Raw genomic sequence first — 18,277 nt, 5'->3', positions numbered from 1 at the left:
ACTCGCGAGGCGAGCTATGAAGTTGCTCACTTGCCTTGGCGAACAAGGCTGCTCGCGAGGCGAGCGATGAACTTCTGTATGGGCAGAATGCAGGTTTTTCCCAAAAATCCCATTTTCCTCCAATTCACTCCCCAAATTTGTTTACAGATATGAAATGAAAGGTTATATGCACTCAAAACCCATTTCTAACATCAGTACAACAATTCCTACTCTCAAAACCCATTAATTCAATATAAACCCAAATTTCCCAACTCTATCAAAAACCTGTTAAAATCAAAATCAGAATCCAATATCTATACTACTGAAGTAAAACTCACCCTTACCTTAATTCAATTGAAAGAAATGCACAACAATTTGGTTCCTTGGCTCTACTTGCTCTTCTCTCTCTTTTCTCCCAACTTGACAGTTTTCACGTAAAAAGTGTTTCTGACTCTTTTCTTTCTTTCTTAACTTCCCTTTAATTCATTTTACTCCCCCTTAATTCTAATAAATTCCAATAACTCCCCAAACTCCAAAATAATATTAATTTCCCACTTATTCTAATTATTATAAAAATAAACTATATAATAAAATATACACACCACATAAATCACCAATATTATTTAAAATCATATAAAAGACTCTAAATAAATCAAAATAATTAATATATCGACTAGGGTGTTACACAAAGAAGATACTTGGTATGGATATCATAAGGGACCGGAACAAAGGTGAGTTGTTCTTATCTCAGTAGGGGTACTTGAGGAAAGTGGTGGAGCGGTTCAGAATGAAAGATTCTAAAGTCGTTGGCACTCCTCTTGGTCATCACACAAAGCTATCAATAAAGCAGTCCTCAATCCGATGAAGAGAAAAACAAGATGGAGGGTACTCCCTATGCAAGTGGGGTTGGAAGCATCATGTATGGTATGGTTTGTAGTAGACCAGACTTATCCTACGCAATTAGTGTGATAAGTCGGTTTATGGCAAATCTGGGTCAAGTGCACTGGCAAGCTTTGAAGTGGGTTCTGAGATATTTGAATGAATCTTTGAAAGGTTGTCTAAGGTATACAAGGTCACAACCAGGTAGGGAGGCTTTGGAGGGATATGTGGATGTGGACTATGTAGGTAATGTAGACACTAGGATATCTTTGTCAGGTTTTGTGTTTACATTGTTCGGTACACTAGTAACTTGGAAGGCAAATCAACAATCAGTTGTAGCTCTTTCAACAACTCAAGCAGAGTACATAGCCCTTGTTGAAGGGGTCAAGGAAGCCATATGGTTGAAAGGTATGATTGGAGAAATGGGGATTAGTCAAAGGCGTGCGAAGATATATTATGATAGCCAAAGTGCCATTCATTTGGCAAATCATTAGGTATATCATGAAAGAACAAAGCACATTGACATTCGTTTGCACTTCGTCAGAGACATGATTGAGACAAAGGAGATCATGGTAGAGAAAGTGGCATCGGAAGAAAATCCAGTAAACATGTTCACCAAATCATTACCAAGATCAAGGTTCAAGCATTGCTTGGACTTGATAACTTCATTGAAGCATAGATGAAGGATTGGAGAGAGCAGCAAAGTGATTGATGGTTAAATTGACATCATCACTGATTTGAAGTCAAGGTGGAGAATTGTGAGAGTTAACTTAAAATCAGAAATCTGGAGAATCGTGCCACGATGGAGAAACATTGCGCCACGATTGTTGAAGCAAGATTCTGAGGAAGCTACTGGAAATTTCGTGCCACGATGGAGGCGCTGAAGATATTTTTAAAACGTATTTTCAGTTAGATTTGTTTCAGTTTTTTAAGGGTTTACTTTCCACTATAAATATAAGTCTTGTATCAGATGATAGTGTGTAGAAAAAAAGGTTTAGAAACCAACATACAAACTAGGGTTTATAGAGAATTTATCTTGGCAACAACACTAGGGTTTGGATTGTTTTGATTCACCATGAACAAAGCACTATTAGGATTAAGTCTCTTGGTCACGGGAAGAGGCTGAGACTTGGGTAGAATTAGGTTTGAAGACTGATTCTTATAACTCAATATCTCTTTGTAAAGAAACTCATGTCATTATAGTGGAACGGAGAGCTGCTCTCTCCCCCATACTAGGTCATCATTAGACCGAACTGGGTAAACAAATTCTTGTGTTCTTTCTCTCTCTTCCTTTTATCTCTTGCTGTTTACTTTTGTTTTGGATTATTTGCTACCCGCTTGATTTGATTACTTGGTATTAATTTACTCCACGTATCAAGTTTTTATTGGTGTGGTTTTCTCAACGAATTCACAACATTAAATTACAAAGCAATAACTATAAGAATTTTGAAATTAGAAAAATAAGACAACAAAGTAACTAAAAAGCAACTAATTCAATATTTTAAAGTAAATGTAGAATCATGATAGTACATAATCTTTTAGTTTTTTTTTTGGTGTCCAAGGTTTGAACCCTAAACCTTGCATATATTATGCATTGTCCTTACCAACTGAATGGTTAACATATACAAATGGTGAACCTACTACACTTCGGTATCACACCAAGGGTACACATATCTGGTGGACAATGAGCATCATTAAAACATCTACGAATCTCTGTAATGAAAAAGAAGAAAAGAGTGTAACTAAAATGGAATAATATATTTGTTAAAAAAAAAAAAGGTAATTTAAAAAACTGGCTTACTTTCAGCATTTGTTGCTACGTCAAGAATTAGAAAGGGAAAGATAATCATAACATAAACAAATTTGAAAACTTCATCCATGTTTCCCTCATTTACATGTAACAAATGGTTTTATCACTTTATAATTTATAAAGTTCAATTTCTCCTTACTTCAATTAAATTGTCTTTTTCGTAGAACAATTAAATATCTTTTAGCACTTATGAAGTCATTATTAAATGTCTCTTAAGTGCATCAATGTGTTTTTTTATAGGGTTGCATCAATGTGTTTTGTTTTCCCCTTTAGAACACCATGAAATGAAATGAGGTTATATAAAAAAACTTATCAATCATAAAGTATCTTTTTTTTTTTTTTTAAATTAAAATCTCTATTATTTTATAACTTTTCATGATATGAAAGGGAAAATCACTAAAAAAGAATAATATCGTTGAATAATACATTTATGCATTCATTGGTGTATTGTTTGATAAAACTTAACTACCAACGGTATTGCAATAGTTGTGATTGAGTGTGTTGTTGGATTAAAGTTAACTACAAAATGTGGCACATTAACTGTGATTGAATCTTGTGGCCCATAGGCTACAATTCTTGTAAATACCAGATTGTTCAAAATAGTGTAGCCTTTATTTTTTTTCAATGATAAAATATAAGAAAATGATTTATCTTCTAACATTTTCTAAAGTATCGAGGTAGCATGTGATGAGAAAACTAGGAAAATAAAAGAGGTTAAATGAAAGAAACATAAAATCAAACAAAAGAAAAAGAAATAAAAAAAAAACAAAAGAAATTAGAGAAAAAATAAACAAAAGAAAAGAAACAAAGAGAAAATGAAAATAAAAAAGAAAAAGAATATTTGGTGCTAACTTACTAGATGTTGTAAGCGGGGTAGAGTTAAAACTATGAGAATTATTTATTTAGAGAGATTTTATCAAGAATTTATCCAGAAAATGTCTCAACCAATTAAATTTGTTATTTAGCGGATTCAAGAAAACTAATGGTGTATAATTAGGAAAAGGTGTTAACAAATACACTATCTTAAAATTTTCTTGATAAATTTTATCACTGTATCTATCTTTTCCCTAAAACTACTCCTAGCATCATTTTAGTTTAATCATCTTAGTATCCACATTATCATTCCAATAGTCAAATTGTTGTAAAGCTTTTCATATATTTTAGAGGAAATCTAATGTCATCCCCACTAGATTTTTTTTTTATTATGACAAAATCCCCTCTAGATTCATATTGTTATCATCATATCACCGGCCAACAATGAGTCACCCTCCTTATTTTATTACTCATAATGAAATCTAACTCGTTTATCATTTTTGTGAGTAGCATGAAGTATGGTGCCCAAGTACAAAAGATCTGACTTGACTAATCTTCTAGCTAGTTGATAATTAAATTTGGTAAGTGCACCAAACCTTTTTCAATTAATAAAACATATATATTGTCATTTCAACTAAGCAACTAGATGAACTTATTAAAATAGTAAATAAATAGTAATTAAAATGTGGGGAGTTTGCAATTTTGATTTTATTACACAAAGTAATTGAGATGATTACAGAAAATAAATAATTATTGAGGAAGTAAAGTGTAGATTTAACATAAAAGGGGAGGAGAAAATAATTCAAACTTCTCTTGAAGGAGGGGAGTGAAATTTTTTCTAATATGTTTTGAATTTGAAGGGGAGGTGAGTGTATATTTTAACATAAGAGGTGAGGGGGGTGTAATTCAAGCATTTTAAGGGGTTGAGAATGGTGGTCAATGTTTTTGCTGAGTTATATCCATTGAAGTTGACAACATTGGCAAAAACTTTTTCATTTGATCACAGATGCTTCAATGCAAAAGTTTCCATTTGGCCTTACAATCCACATATCCCAATTAACAGCAGAAGAATAGAAATGAACAATCCTCTACAACATGGAACCTTCATCCAACAATATCATAAATAACAAAAATCTAATCTCAAATAGCACCAACAAAATAATTGTGAAAAATGAAACTGATTATTTAATCATCAATTGCAAAATTTTATTTCAATTCTTGCAAATGTTGTAATTACATTACCAGCTGTATTTATTCCACTCATGCAAATGTATACAAAATATGATGACAGCTTTGCAAACCACACTTTGGACTATACTTTTATATATTTTAAAGGTCGATAAGCTTGATTAAAAAGCTTATACTTAACTACTATTCTTGATTTAAGTAAGTTTTCAATACCAAGTAAGAATAATAAACAGGCTATAGATACTTCAACTTTCAATTTTCAAACTGTACTATAGAGAAGTGAAACAAGATATTGGAGTTTCCTATTTATATGCATGTGATGTGATAATTAGGTATATGAGCATAAAAAGGTCATATACAGGTCATTGTGAGAAAATAGCAAGTTGCTAAACTAGTAACATCCACATTTAATAGAAAGATACTTCAAATCAAAATATCACCAATAATTTACGTCTTCAAAATTGTACCAACATAGTACATTTTCTTCTGTCTGACTTTGAACTCAATCTTTTGACTTTTAAAATATAAACTCCTTATGATTTAAGCATGATTTAGTGGATATGTTAGTAATAAGGTTTACAATAGTATAATACAGGAGATTATAGGATAGCAAAATCGGGTTCATAAAATTGCAATCAAAATTGAGGATTCTACCAAAACAAAAATAATGCTAAATATATGTTATAAATTGCATATAAACCCTACTGCATTGTACAAATTAAGAATATATGCTAAAGAATATGTTATAAATTGTTATATATCTTGTTTGTTGGGAAGAGGCTGCTGCACTTGAAACCTGAAATGTTTAATGATCATGCATGTAAAACTCAAAGCGTATGGGGTTGCCACACTAACCTTTAGGTTCGATTCGCCCCCACCAATAAATGTATATTGGATGCAATAGGAATGACCGGCGAATCCCCTTCAGGATACTATGAGTTCATTGACGTGTATTGCACAACCACACCAAGCGTATCTCCTAACAGTATTTTACAGATTTATGGTTCCAGCAATTCACTCATGCATTAGAGAATTGATGGATGATTTAGAATAATAGAATGATGAGGAATTATGTTGTTAATGTAACAAAATTCTGTCCAAATTGTGTGTAGTTGTGTGGTTTTTGTATTTTCAACTAATGCCCAAATGTCAAGCATTTATAGTGCATTATATGACTCTTCACATGAGAGAAAGCACCTCTTTAACTTGAATCAATGCCATGATTCATTAAGCACCCTTTTACCAAAGGTTATAACCATATATACTTGAATCAATGTCATGGTTCATTATTAATAATAAATAATAATGTTCCAATGTATATGAATGGTTCCCATGAAGAGTTACAACTTTTGGTTCTAAAGTGATTCCATTATTTTGGAAATCACCGACAATCCCCCACCATTTTCAAAATACTAAATCACATAAATCCAGAAATTCCATGCCTTCAGATAATGGTATCTCGCGATTTGAACCATTACTTAGTAAGTTAAGTTTTCGCTCATTCCCAATTAGTATGGTAGGCAAGCTTTGAACCAACTATCCATTAGAACAAGTGTGCATAACTTACACATAGAATCCCGGTACCATTGATAAAGAGACTTGTAAGATGACACATTAAGAAGGCCTTGTGTCATATATCCCTTTTCATGAGAATTTAAGAGTCAAGCCCTTGAACTCCGTGAAGCGGCCAAACTTCATTCTCACATAGGTAGACTATATCGGGAATGCCCCATAAGTATGCATTCCAGCAAATATATGCTATATGTCTATTAAGAGGAAAACCTCATCCTACCTTTTTTCTTCTTATGGTCCAAGTACTTTTACCTTTGGGATGTATCTATTGTCAAGTACTACAATTACTCTAATAGTGTACTTTCACCATTGAACCCAAGACTTGATGCTACTCAAGTGTGGGTTGAGTTTCCACTATTGGTAATCAATTAGATATGGGCTTGAGTCCCATCCCCAATGATGTCTTCAACACCATATCCTTTGTCAGACCTTTTGTCAAAGGATCTGCAAGATTCTTCTCTGTTCTTACGAACATGATGGAAATTATTCCATTAGAAATCAAGTCTCTTACATAGCTATGTCTTAAACCAATATGCCTTGATTTCCCATTATAAACTTGGCTATAAGCTTTTGATAGTGTTGATTGACTATCACAATGTATGGATAATGGCGCCATTGGCTTTTGCCAAACTGGTATGTCATACAATAAATTTCTTAGCCATTCTGCCTCTTTACTCCCTGCAGCCAATGCAATAAATTCTGCAGCCATGGTGGAGTCGGCAATGCATGTTTGTTTCTTTGAACCCCAAGAAACTGCACCTCCACCAAGGTTAAAGATCCATCCACTTGTGGAAGCATGATCTTCAACATACGTTACCCAACTAGCATCTGTGTATCCTTCCAAAACAGAAGGGTCTCCACTATATGTTAAACAATAATTCATTGTTCCCTTTAAGTATTTTAATACTCTTTTCACAGCGTGCCAGTGTTCTTTACTTGGATTGCTAGTATACCGACTTAACCTTCCAACAGTATATGCTATGTCAGGTCTGGTACAAGTCATAGCATACATCAAGCATCCGATTACTTTAGAATATTCAAGTTGTGCCACAGGACAACCTTTGTTTGGTTGCAAACTGACAGTTTGGTCAAATGGGGTAGAGATCGGTTTACAATCTAAATGATTGAATTTCTGAAGCACCTTTTCTATGTAATGAGATTGGGATAAACCAATATGGTTACCATCTCTTATGATTTTAATTCCTAAAATCACATCAGCTTCTCCTAAATCTTTCATATCAAAATTGTTGGATAAGAAAGCTTTAGCTTCTTCAACATCATTTATACTTGTACCAAAGATCAACATGTCATCTACATATAAGCAAATCATGACACCTTTTCCATTTTGGAATTTACTGTAAATACACTTGTCAGATTCATTTATGATGTATCCGTTGGCTAACACAACTTGGTCAAACTTTTGGTGTCATTGTTTGGGTGCTTGTTTCAACCCATATAAAGACTTAGTTAATTTACACACTTTATCTACTTGACCTTTGATCACAAACCCTTCCGGTTGTTTCATATATACGTCTTCATCCAACTCTCCATTTAGGAAAGTAGTTTTAACATCCATTTGATGGATTACAAACTTATGGATGGATGCCAGTGCAATTAGCATTCTGATTGATGCAATTCTTGCAACAGGTGCATATGTATCAAAATAATCAATGCCTTCTTTTTGCGTAAACCCTTTAGCAACTAGTCTAGCCTTGAATTTATCAATGGTACCATCCACTTTCATTTTCCTTTTAAAGATCCATTTACAGCTTATCGGTTTGGATCCGGGTGGGAGATCTACCACTTTCCAAGTTTTATTACCCATAATTGAATCCATTTCTTCTTGAATAGCTTCTTTCCAAAAAGCTGAATCTTGAGATTTTATAGCCTCTTCATATGTTACCGGATCACTCTCAAGGTTAAAGCAAATTGGTCCATAACTATTTATGGATTTACCTGTTCCTTCTACAAGAAACATGAAGAAATCAGATCCAAAATCTTTCTCTTTCCGGATCCTCTTACTTCTTCTAAGTTCTAAACCATCCAATGTATCTATATCAGATTCATTGTTTTCTAAATTTTGAACATTAGAATGAACAATATCCTTGGGATAAGAAATTGAGTTAAATCTATCTTCTTGAAAAATTGCATCTCTTGACTCAATTACTGTATTAACAGAATATGAGTCATTCGATTCAATAGTCAAGAATCTGTATGCTTTGCTATTTTCTGCATAGCCTAAAAATACACATTCAATTCCTCTTTCACCCAATTTCTTTCTTTTTGGTTCAGGCACTTTCACAATTGCTCTACAACCCCAAACTTTCAAATAATTAAGAGTAAGCTTTCTTTGTTTCCAAAGTTCATATGGGGTTATTTTGTTCCTTTTGTTTGGAACCCTATTGAGGATGTAACATGCTGTTAGCATTGCTTCACCCCAATATCCTTTAGATAATCCAGAATAGGACAACATGGCATTAACCATTTTTACCAAAGTTCTATTCTTCCTTTCTGCTATTCCATTTTGTTGTGGGGTGTATGGTGCAGTTACTTGATGCACAATACCAGTGGATTCAAAATAACTCGGATGATAGAACTCTCCTCCCCTATCACTTCTAAAGCATTTAATGAAAGTTTCATGTTGAAGTTCTACTTGTGCTTTAAATATTTTGAATTTATCTAAAACTTCATCTTTTGAATGCATTAAATAAACATAACAAAATCGAGTGCAATCATCAATGAAAGTAACAAAATACTTTTTACCACCAATGGTGGGCCAACCATGTAAATCACATACATCTGAATGAATTAAATCTAGCACCCTAGAACTTCTTTTAACACTTTTAAAAGGTTGTCTTGTAATTTTAGTCAACATGCAAGTAGTACATGAATCAAAAAATTTATCAAAATTAGGAATTAGATTTGATTTCATCATATCCTCCAATTTTCTATAATTAACATGTCCCAATCGCATATGCCATAAATCACAAGACTCAACAATATAAGCAGAAATCATATTATTATTATTATTAATATTTGCAACATTACATTTGAACATATTCTCACACAAATATCCCTTTCCTACAAACACACCCCCCTTTGAAAGGATAAATTTATCTCCCTCAAATACAGATTTGAACCCATTCTTATTAAGTAATGGTACAGAAATCAAGTTCTTCCTAACTTCAGGAACATAGAATACATCTTTAAGAGTAAGTGTTTTTCCAGAAGTGAATTCAATCTCTATGGTCCCTTTTCCTTGGACTTGCAGAGTTGAATCATTTCCCATGTACAAAACACTCACATCTTTATTGATGGTCTTGAACATTTTCTTGTTTTTGCACACATGGCGAGTAGCACGAGAGTCTATCCACCATGAATCAACATCTTCAATCATGTTGATTTCAGAAATGACCACAACAAAATCATCATTTGTTGCCCTTGAATTCTTTTCTTTGTTCTTCTTTTTAAAGAACCTGCATTCATTCTTAAAGTGTCCTTCTTTCCCACAAAAGTAACATTCACCTTTCCTTTTCTTTTTGTTGTTATTACCATTGTGGTTATGATGAGACTTATCATTTTCATGATTTCTCTTTTTGGAAGATTTGCTTGAATTTCCTTCTTCCATAACATGAACCTTCTCTTGAGTAACATGATTCTTAATACCTTCTTGTTTTCGGTATTCTTCTTCTAAACGAAGGTGATTGCCAAGTTGCTCAAGAGAAATGTCTTCCTTCTTATGTTTCATGGTTCGTTTGAAATCTTTCCAAGAAGGAGGAAGTTTGTCAATTATGGATGATACAATAATTGTTTCATCCATATTCATGTTATGTTGTTTGTAGTTGTTAAAAATACATTCAATCTCATATAATTGTTCCATAACAGACTTATTATCTACCATTTTGTAATTATTAAAATGAGAGACAAGGAATTTCTTACTTGTTGGATCTTCACGCATGTATCTGGTTTCCAATTTGTCCCATAAGTCTTTTGCAGAAGGGCTGCTCTGGTAGATATCGAACAGAGAGTCAGACATACCATTCAGGATGTCTCCTAAGCAGATGTAATCATCGTTGTCCCATTTCTGTCTGTCTCTTGTCTCAGCAATGGTTTCATCATCCTTCTCCTCAGGCCTTGCCATGTTCAGAACGTATGCCACTTTCAATGTTGTAAGAAGAAACTTCATCTTCTTTTGCCAGCGGATGAAATTTCCCCCATCAAACTTTTCCAACTTAACAAAGTCAGAAGTCATTTCTTTCAATGAAGCAGCCATAGAAGTCGAACCTAAAGATTGTTATATATCTTGTTTGTTGGGAAGAGGCTGCTGCACTTGAAACCTGAAATGTTTAATGATCATGCATGTAAAACTCAAAGCGTATGAGGTTGCCACACTAACCTTTAGGTTCGATTCGCCCCCACCAATAAATGTATATTGGATGCAATAGGAATGACCGGCGAATCCCCTTCAGGATACTATGAGTTCCTTGACGTGTATTGCACAACCACGCCAAGCGTATCTCCTAACAGTATGTTGTTAATTGTTGTTTTTCGGGTTTAGAAGCGAACATTTTTAATAAAGTCGAAATCACCACCGAAGATATTACCATGTTGAGTCTTCTTGAAGTCCTACCGGGTTGAGTCACGACCAGGTCGCTTTCTTTAAGACAAATCACGGCACTACCCGAAATTGTGCAAGGTAGACTAACAACCGTGTGCCTCCAGGATAAAACAGCCCAGTTCACCTGTTCGATCAAATACTGCACCGTATATGATCGTTCGAGAAATAACACCCTCTAATATGGTACTAAGACCATTCTTTAATACTGAAACCAATATGGTATTGTTACCATTCTATTTTGGTGTTGAGACCACTCAAATATGGTGTTACCACCATTCTAATTTTAACTTCTCCAACTATGGTACTATGACCACTCATATATGATATTGCTACCATTCTAACATCCAACTTCTCCAAGAATTGAAGAAGAATGTATATTTAAGATCATCTTTATTATACCGAAAAAGGGACCATGATCTTAAAATATTATTTATTCTAATGAGACATAAATAATTGAAGGGACTATGCTCTTAAGACCATTCTTATTTCCGAAAGGATAATAAACCGATGATGGACTATGGTCTTAAAAACACTCTTAATTCCGAAGGGACAGAAAGGAGTAGAAAAAGGAGAACGACTTGTCAACACAAGTCGAAGGAGGGAGAAGAGAGGAAAAACACAGGAAGCATCAACTGTGAATTTTGGTGTATGTAAAGCACTGTGTGAGCTCTCTATTTATAGAGAAAGTTCACAACTAATAAGTGAGAAACTTTGGGAGCAAGTAATTCTCATATTAGATCTAGTACAAAAATATCTCAAATTGAGTCTCAAAATATATTATTCAATACATGAATATATTATTGACTACATAAATATATTATTGACTATCAAAATATATTTCAGATCATGCACTAAAATATATTAGATTGCTTACCAAAATATTTCAGATTGTATTCCAAAATATTCTAGATTGCGTTCCAAAATATTTTTAGCAAAACTTGGGGACTAAGAAAACACTTTCTAATAATGATTAAATTAATTATTTAATTTATCATTTCCATATAATAAAATATATATCAATATATATTTTTTCTCTAGTGCTTACTTCGTTCACATAATTATAATTATGTACCCCCATCAATTAGAGGTACACCCCCACTATATAAACACTACTAATGTGTGATCCATCCGATGTGGGACTTCCACTTTTTCAATTCACACTACACTAGTTCTACCCATTGTGGGAATTTGTGTTTAGTCAATTACTCAATTTTCACATATGCTCCAACACAGTATTTTACAGATTTATGGTTCTAGCTATTCACTCATGCATTAGAGAATTGATGGATGATTTAGAATAATAGAATGATGAGGAATTATGTTGTTAATGTAACAAAATTCTGTCCAAATTGTGTGTAGTTGTGTGGTTTTTGTATTTTCAACTAATGCCCAAATGTCAAGCATTTATAGTGCATTATATGACTCTTCACATGAGAGAAAACACCTCTTTAACTTGAATCAATGCCATGATTCATTAAGCACCCTTTTGCCAAAGGTTATAACCATATATATTTGAATCAATGTCATGGTTCATTATTAATAATAAATAATAATGTTCCAATGTATATGAATGGTTCCCATGAAGAGTTACAACTTTTGGTTCTAAAGTGATTCCATTATTTTGGAAATCACCAACATAAATTGCTAAAAAATGTTACAAATTAAGAATATTACAAACCCTATGAGCATTCATTCAAATGATAATAAAATACAAACTCACTATTAGCAGCTAAGTAAATTAAATCTTGTGGCAATCAATGGAAACCATGCATTTGGCTCGTCTCAAATCAGTGAGCAGATTATCATCCACATAGCTAGGCCTTTGATCTCCTGAAAAGTTGAAATAAGCATTTTCCTTTGATTAGCTCCAAAGACATGATTGTTAAATTTTTATTGTTGAGATTAATGTAGCAGTTACAGCTTTTTCCAAAGATAGTTTTATAAGCCCAAAAATAAATAAGAAACCAGTTTTCCGGCATGACTTATGTAGTTATATATCAAACTACCCGAGCTACATTAATTGATTCTGGAAATTAAAATAAAATATTGTGTGCAAAATGTATACAAAAATTAGTCTTTAAAAATTCATCTTTCAAAAAAAACATACGTAGCAGAGGACCCATGAGATATTGAGATGATATGAAAATATTGATTTGGCTAAACTACAGTTTTGATCCCCTAAGTTTGCCAATGTTGCGATTTTGGCCCCCTAATAAAAAAAATTAAAATTTGGCCCCCTAAGATTTAGCCCCTTTGCAATATTGACCTTTTGGTCAATTTTGACCAAGTCAACACCTAAGTGGCATGCCACGTATGTAATCCCTAAATTAAAAAAATTAAAAAATCATTTTTGAAATTAAATAAATTGAAAAAAAAAAATAGAAAAGGAAAAAAAAAAAAAAAAAAAAAAGTGAATTCATCTTCGATGCTTCAAACTTAGGGGGTTAAAACTGTAGTTTAGCCTATTGATTATTGGCAGTTTTCTGGTAGGAAATGTGGAACATACCTGAAAACGGGAACACAACTTGTCTATCATATTGTGACTTTGTGATTTATTTGTATGACAGGGATGTGAGCAATTTTGGACCAATATTCATTCCTTTTATACCTTTCTTCTAACAATGGGCAAAATTGGATGGTCAGTCGCTCAAGAGAGTCAGGGAGGCTGTCTTCTGGTAATGACTCGAGTCTTACACAACCCACAAATTGAAGTGATTTCAGCGAGGAAGGGAGGCTGTCTTCTGGTAATGACCCAAGCTTTTCACAATCCATAAATGAAAGTGATTTCAGTGAGGAAGGGAGGCAGTTTTCTGGCAATGTCTCAAGTTGATGACAAATGAAAAAACAGAGATATTGGAGAGAGGAGAGGTGTCGCAGCCCATTTCCATCAAAGGACTTCATTTCAGAGAGATTCCAGATATATAGATACACAAGGGAGATGGGTAGCAACGACTCCTTCATCAAGGTGTTAAATATATCATCATCCTTTCCAATACTCCAGCTTGAAAGAGCTGTTAGATCTTTGAGACCCCATTCCGTAACCGGCGGTGCTGTTTTTTGGGTAAAAATCACAATTGATCGTAATTTGAGAGGTAGACAAACTCCTTCAGAAAATGACAACTTTTGGCATTTCATATGCAAATTTTCAAGAGCGGTGAGCATTTCCATCTTAAACTTGACTTCAAATAATTCAATTGGAAAGTGTTCGGAGCGCAGGGAAACCATCAAGTGGAAAGGATGTAAGTGAATCACAGCTACGATAGAACTAAAGACTCACAAGTGATGTGTAGTTGCTCCACGTTTCAGGAGGTAGGAAGGATAAATTCTCACAATTTTCGATATGAAGTGATTGCAATGAAGTGGGTAGACCACTTGAGGGAAATGTAGTGAGAGAAGAAAGAGAATAGAGTCTCAAGTGTGTAAGACAAGTGCTTCTCAGAATCAATTTTGGCACAGCTAATAGGTTAACGCAGTTTGCCATCACTGCATCTTGCATCATACACGGAGAATCACTCTCAAGCAATAACAATTGGGTCCTTTCACCAAGCCCATCAATCTTAATTTTTTTTTATTGACGACAACCAATGCAAAGTGGGCTCTGTTTCCAATAGATGAACACAACCTTCTATTTCAATTTCTTCTATGCAAGGAAGATGGCTAGGCAAATGTCCCTTTAGTTTGGGACAATTACGTAACTTCATAGCTCGAAGTTGAGGAAAAGCAAATTGTATGCCTTCAAAGGGAAGCCATTTATTCCAATTTGGTATATTGTCGAATTTTATATACTCAAGGGATGGAAATGGTTGGAAGGAAGAATTAGAACCTTCTTCAATCTGGACATAATAGAACTCCAGGCCAATTGTCTCCAACATCTCCATACCACATATTTCTAGGTCCTTAAGAGAAGGTAACTGCCCTATTGGTGGAAGTGTCACACAATATTCACAATTAGTGATGCGGAGGGATACCATGTTAGAAAACGAAGAATTTCCCAACCAACTAGGAAAACTTGTCCCGCCATATAAGCAAATATTCAGGCTCTTCAAATTTATTGCTGGTTGCAACATATCAAGCACAACTTTCACTTTATGCGACTCTTCACTTTGTTTTCCCCATATCAGCTCTAACTCCTCAATTTTCTCTTTGCTTTTCAAGCTGGCATCATGTGCCTCTTTGGCATCAACAACATTATCCACGTTCTTGATGGTAAGTTTTCCTTGTAGGTTTGAGAATTTACTGAGCTCTTTGATACTTAACCCTACGTGGTGCTTACCCACTAAAAAACAGGTGAGAGTTTGAAGGTTTTCTAGTCCCCCAATTTCCACAGGCAACTCATTTATGTTAGTCCCACTTATATCAAGGTGACGTAAATTGACTAAATTTCCAATATGTATTGGCAATTCAGTGAGACTCCAGTAGTTTGATAAATTCAAGGTCTGTAAATTGTAAAGGTTACATATTGTATCAGGCAAGCTTTCGATGTTAGTGAAGGAGATATCTAGATACCGCAACTGCACCAAATTTCCAATTGAATCTGGTAGCTTGGTGATGTTTTGATACCCTGATAGCGATAACACACGCAACCTTTTTTGTGACGGTAGAAAATCATCAATCACCTTGAAGGATAAGTAATCGTTCCTCCACGTCGTCGAGCAAATACATAGGAAGCTTCGCAAACATTTACAATTGTGTAATTTCTCAAACTTCATGAAAATGTCAAAGTATTCTTGGTTATATGAGAAGTGACGAACATTTTCAGGGATGTCACCACATTCAAGCCTGCAACAACTTTTTCCTGATACGAATGTAGCTAAATCATTGACAAGGTCATGCATGACAAATTTTTCCCCACGATCATCATCGCTTAATTGTTGAATTAACGATCTCGATAACAATTCAACAAAACAATCATCACCTAATTCCTCCAACTTTTTCCCCCCTTGTGAACAATCAAGGAAGCCTTCTGCCATCCACAACAAAACCAATTGCTTCCTATCGAGTGGGCAATCCTTTGGAAAAATTGAACAATATGCAAAGCATCTTTTCAAATGAGAGGGAAGATATTGATAACTCAAATGCAATGCAGGAAGAATATTATCATTTCGCAAGTTCCATATGCTGCTGTTCAAAATTGAAAAAATTGAAGTCCACTTTGTTATGTCTACCTTTGAAGGGAGAAGTCCTCCTAGTGTTTTAGCAGCTATTGGCAATCCCCCACACCTTCTTGCAATCTTCCTGCCAATTTCTTCAAGGGCTGTATTTGTACTATGGTGAAACTCATCACTTCCCAATGCATAGTTTGAGAGTAAAGACCAACAATCTTCATTTGATAGAGGTTCTAAATTATGTACAGCAAACATGTGTGCCATCTTTGTAACTTTTTGTTGGCGCGTTGTTATAATCACCATGCTTCCAGGTTTTCCATTAATGAAGGGACTTACTAGCTCATCCCAATCATTACAATTGTCATTCCACAGATCATCCAACACAAACAAAAATCTTTTCTCCCTTGAGATTTTCTTTAACTCAACACGAAGGACATCAAGATTATTGCTTTCCGAAGTTGTGGAAGTGACAGATTCAAGGAGAGACTTTGTTACTCTCATAATATCAAAATCCTCAGACACACAAACCCACGCCTTCATGTCAAAATGTTGTTGAACTTCTTTATCATTGTAAACAAGTTGGGCAAGGGTAGTTTTTCCTAAACCTCCCATGCCCAAAATTGCAACAACACCTATATTATTATGGATTGTGTTTCTCTGTGATAGCAACATGTTCATTATTGTCTCTTTGTCATCCTTCCTACCCACCATGACAGATTCGTTAAACACAGAACTTGAAGGAGTTCCATGAGAAACTCTAGCACTCTTAGTTTGCAAACCAAGGACATCTTTATGATTTGCAAACAATTGCAGGTTTTCACACATGATCTTCATCTGGGAATTGATCTCTCTATAGAAGCTATTAAAAGGAGAAGAAAGGAAGTTCCACACCTGATTAGTTTTGTTTTGAGCTTGTGTATTCTCCACCTTGCATCGCAGGGAATCGTAACTGATTTCATTGAGCAAGTCCTCAGCATCAATGATAGCATCTTTCAAGTCATCAAGCCATAGTTTGACAGCAGGATTATTGATCTGCTTCTCCTCTGCATCATCCAGCACAACTTGAAGAGTGAGCAGTGTTGTTTTAAGCTGCCTCAAGAGTGAGACATTGAGCTTAGTGTTTTTGATGTAATCAAGAAACTCAGTTGAAGCAAGTTTCTCAACTAAGGTCTGAACAGTTGCAGAGAGGAAAGCACCTCCAATCATAGTTGCAGCCATCTTGTGTTGATTTGTTAAAGCAAAGCAGCAAAGAAGGATTGTTGAAGGAAATTAAGGAGCTATGAAGTTTGAGGGATAGTAGTGATAAGTGGCAGTAATAATCAAAGACTCAAGAAGAGGCTTTTTGATATTCGAAGAGTAGCACATGCTATTGTAACAGTAACGTTAGACACGAGAAGAGTAGCACGTGAATGAAGGAATAGTACTATAGTAGTATTGAGTATTGACTCGAAGAAACTCATGTGAAAAGTGGCACGAGTCATTAGCATCTGAAGGGAAATAATTTTATTTTTGTGTAATAGTGTATGACTGTATACTGTTGGAATAAGCCCTAATAGCCAATCTATATTGATTGGGTTTGACTTTGTTCATGATATTGATATAAATATATATTGTGAATATATAATAATAAGACATTTCTTTATTGATTTTGTTTTGTTTCAAAATAATAAAGTCCCTAGAATAGTTAGTCCGTTAAATGGAACATTAAGTATAACTTAATTGTGAGACCCCATTAAACATAAGGAAACTATTCTCAAAGTATCCGTAGTCAAGCTTTGTTGAGAAGTGAGATATCATTAAAGCATAGAGACTATTATGTAGGTAGACTGATGATCACATCTCACAGATCATGGATAAAGAGTTATCAAGTCTTCACATAGATATAAATATTAGGAGTAATATTTATATTGGATTGATCCGCCATGAGAATACTACATAATAAAAGTTATGAAAAGTGTCATAAGATATTCTCATAGTGATAGTGGTGTATTCCACCCTTCGACCTGAAACCACTATGTACCCTAGATGTTGGAGTCGAGTGCTTTGTCACCATTCAAACGTTGTCCGTAACAGGATGACTATAAAGTTGGTTGATGGGTACTCCATGAATCATGCTGAGGGACTGAGTGACCTAGATGGAATTTGCCCCTCCTACATAACAGGAGAAATGTCTACGGGCCCAATATTGAACTAGACAAGGATGACACGGTCTATGCCTTGTGTTCAATATAGACATGAGGGCAAAAGGGTAATTATACACATGATCATTATCACAGAAAGGTTTCGTCAGATCACATGACATTCTCGTCACTT

General features: G+C 34.5%; 2 protein-coding genes and 1 long non-coding RNA gene across 3 annotated transcripts; 1 reads left to right on the top strand and 2 right to left on the bottom strand.

Annotated features, from left to right (window-relative positions):
- The first annotated feature begins 857 nt into the window (after window positions 1-857).
- On the top strand, window positions 858-1,352 carry LOC120579492 (secreted RxLR effector protein 161-like). Its single transcript, XM_039831894.1, has one exon. The coding sequence runs from the start codon at window positions 858-860 to the stop codon at window positions 1,350-1,352; it is 495 nt and encodes a 164-aa protein (XP_039687828.1).
- A 980-nt stretch (window positions 1,353-2,332) lies between these two features.
- Window positions 2,333-2,820, bottom strand: LOC11410423 (uncharacterized). Its single transcript, XR_003009850.2, has 2 exons — window positions 2,660-2,820; window positions 2,333-2,571 (listed from the first exon to the last, which is right to left on the bottom strand). It is a non-coding gene; the product is annotated as an uncharacterized lncRNA (long non-coding RNA).
- Window positions 2,821-12,546: 9,726 nt separating this feature from the next.
- On the bottom strand, window positions 12,547-17,320 carry LOC11416441 (putative disease resistance RPP13-like protein 1). The gene is made up of 2 exons (XM_024778388.2): window positions 13,366-17,320; window positions 12,547-12,689 (listed from the first exon to the last, which is right to left on the bottom strand). Exon 1 carries the CDS (start codon window positions 17,180-17,182, stop codon window positions 14,417-14,419), a length of 2,766 nt encoding a protein of 921 aa, XP_024634156.1. The 5' UTR covers window positions 17,183-17,320; the 3' UTR covers window positions 12,547-12,689; window positions 13,366-14,416.
- Window positions 17,321-18,277: the final 957 nt, after the last annotated feature.

The sequence above is a fragment of the Medicago truncatula genome, chromosome 3 (genome assembly GCF_003473485.1).
Source record: "Medicago truncatula cultivar Jemalong A17 chromosome 3, MtrunA17r5.0-ANR, whole genome shotgun sequence".
Lineage (NCBI taxonomy): Eukaryota > Viridiplantae > Streptophyta > Magnoliopsida > Fabales > Fabaceae > Medicago > Medicago truncatula.
This window is presented reverse-complemented; position numbering and strand designations above follow the sequence as displayed.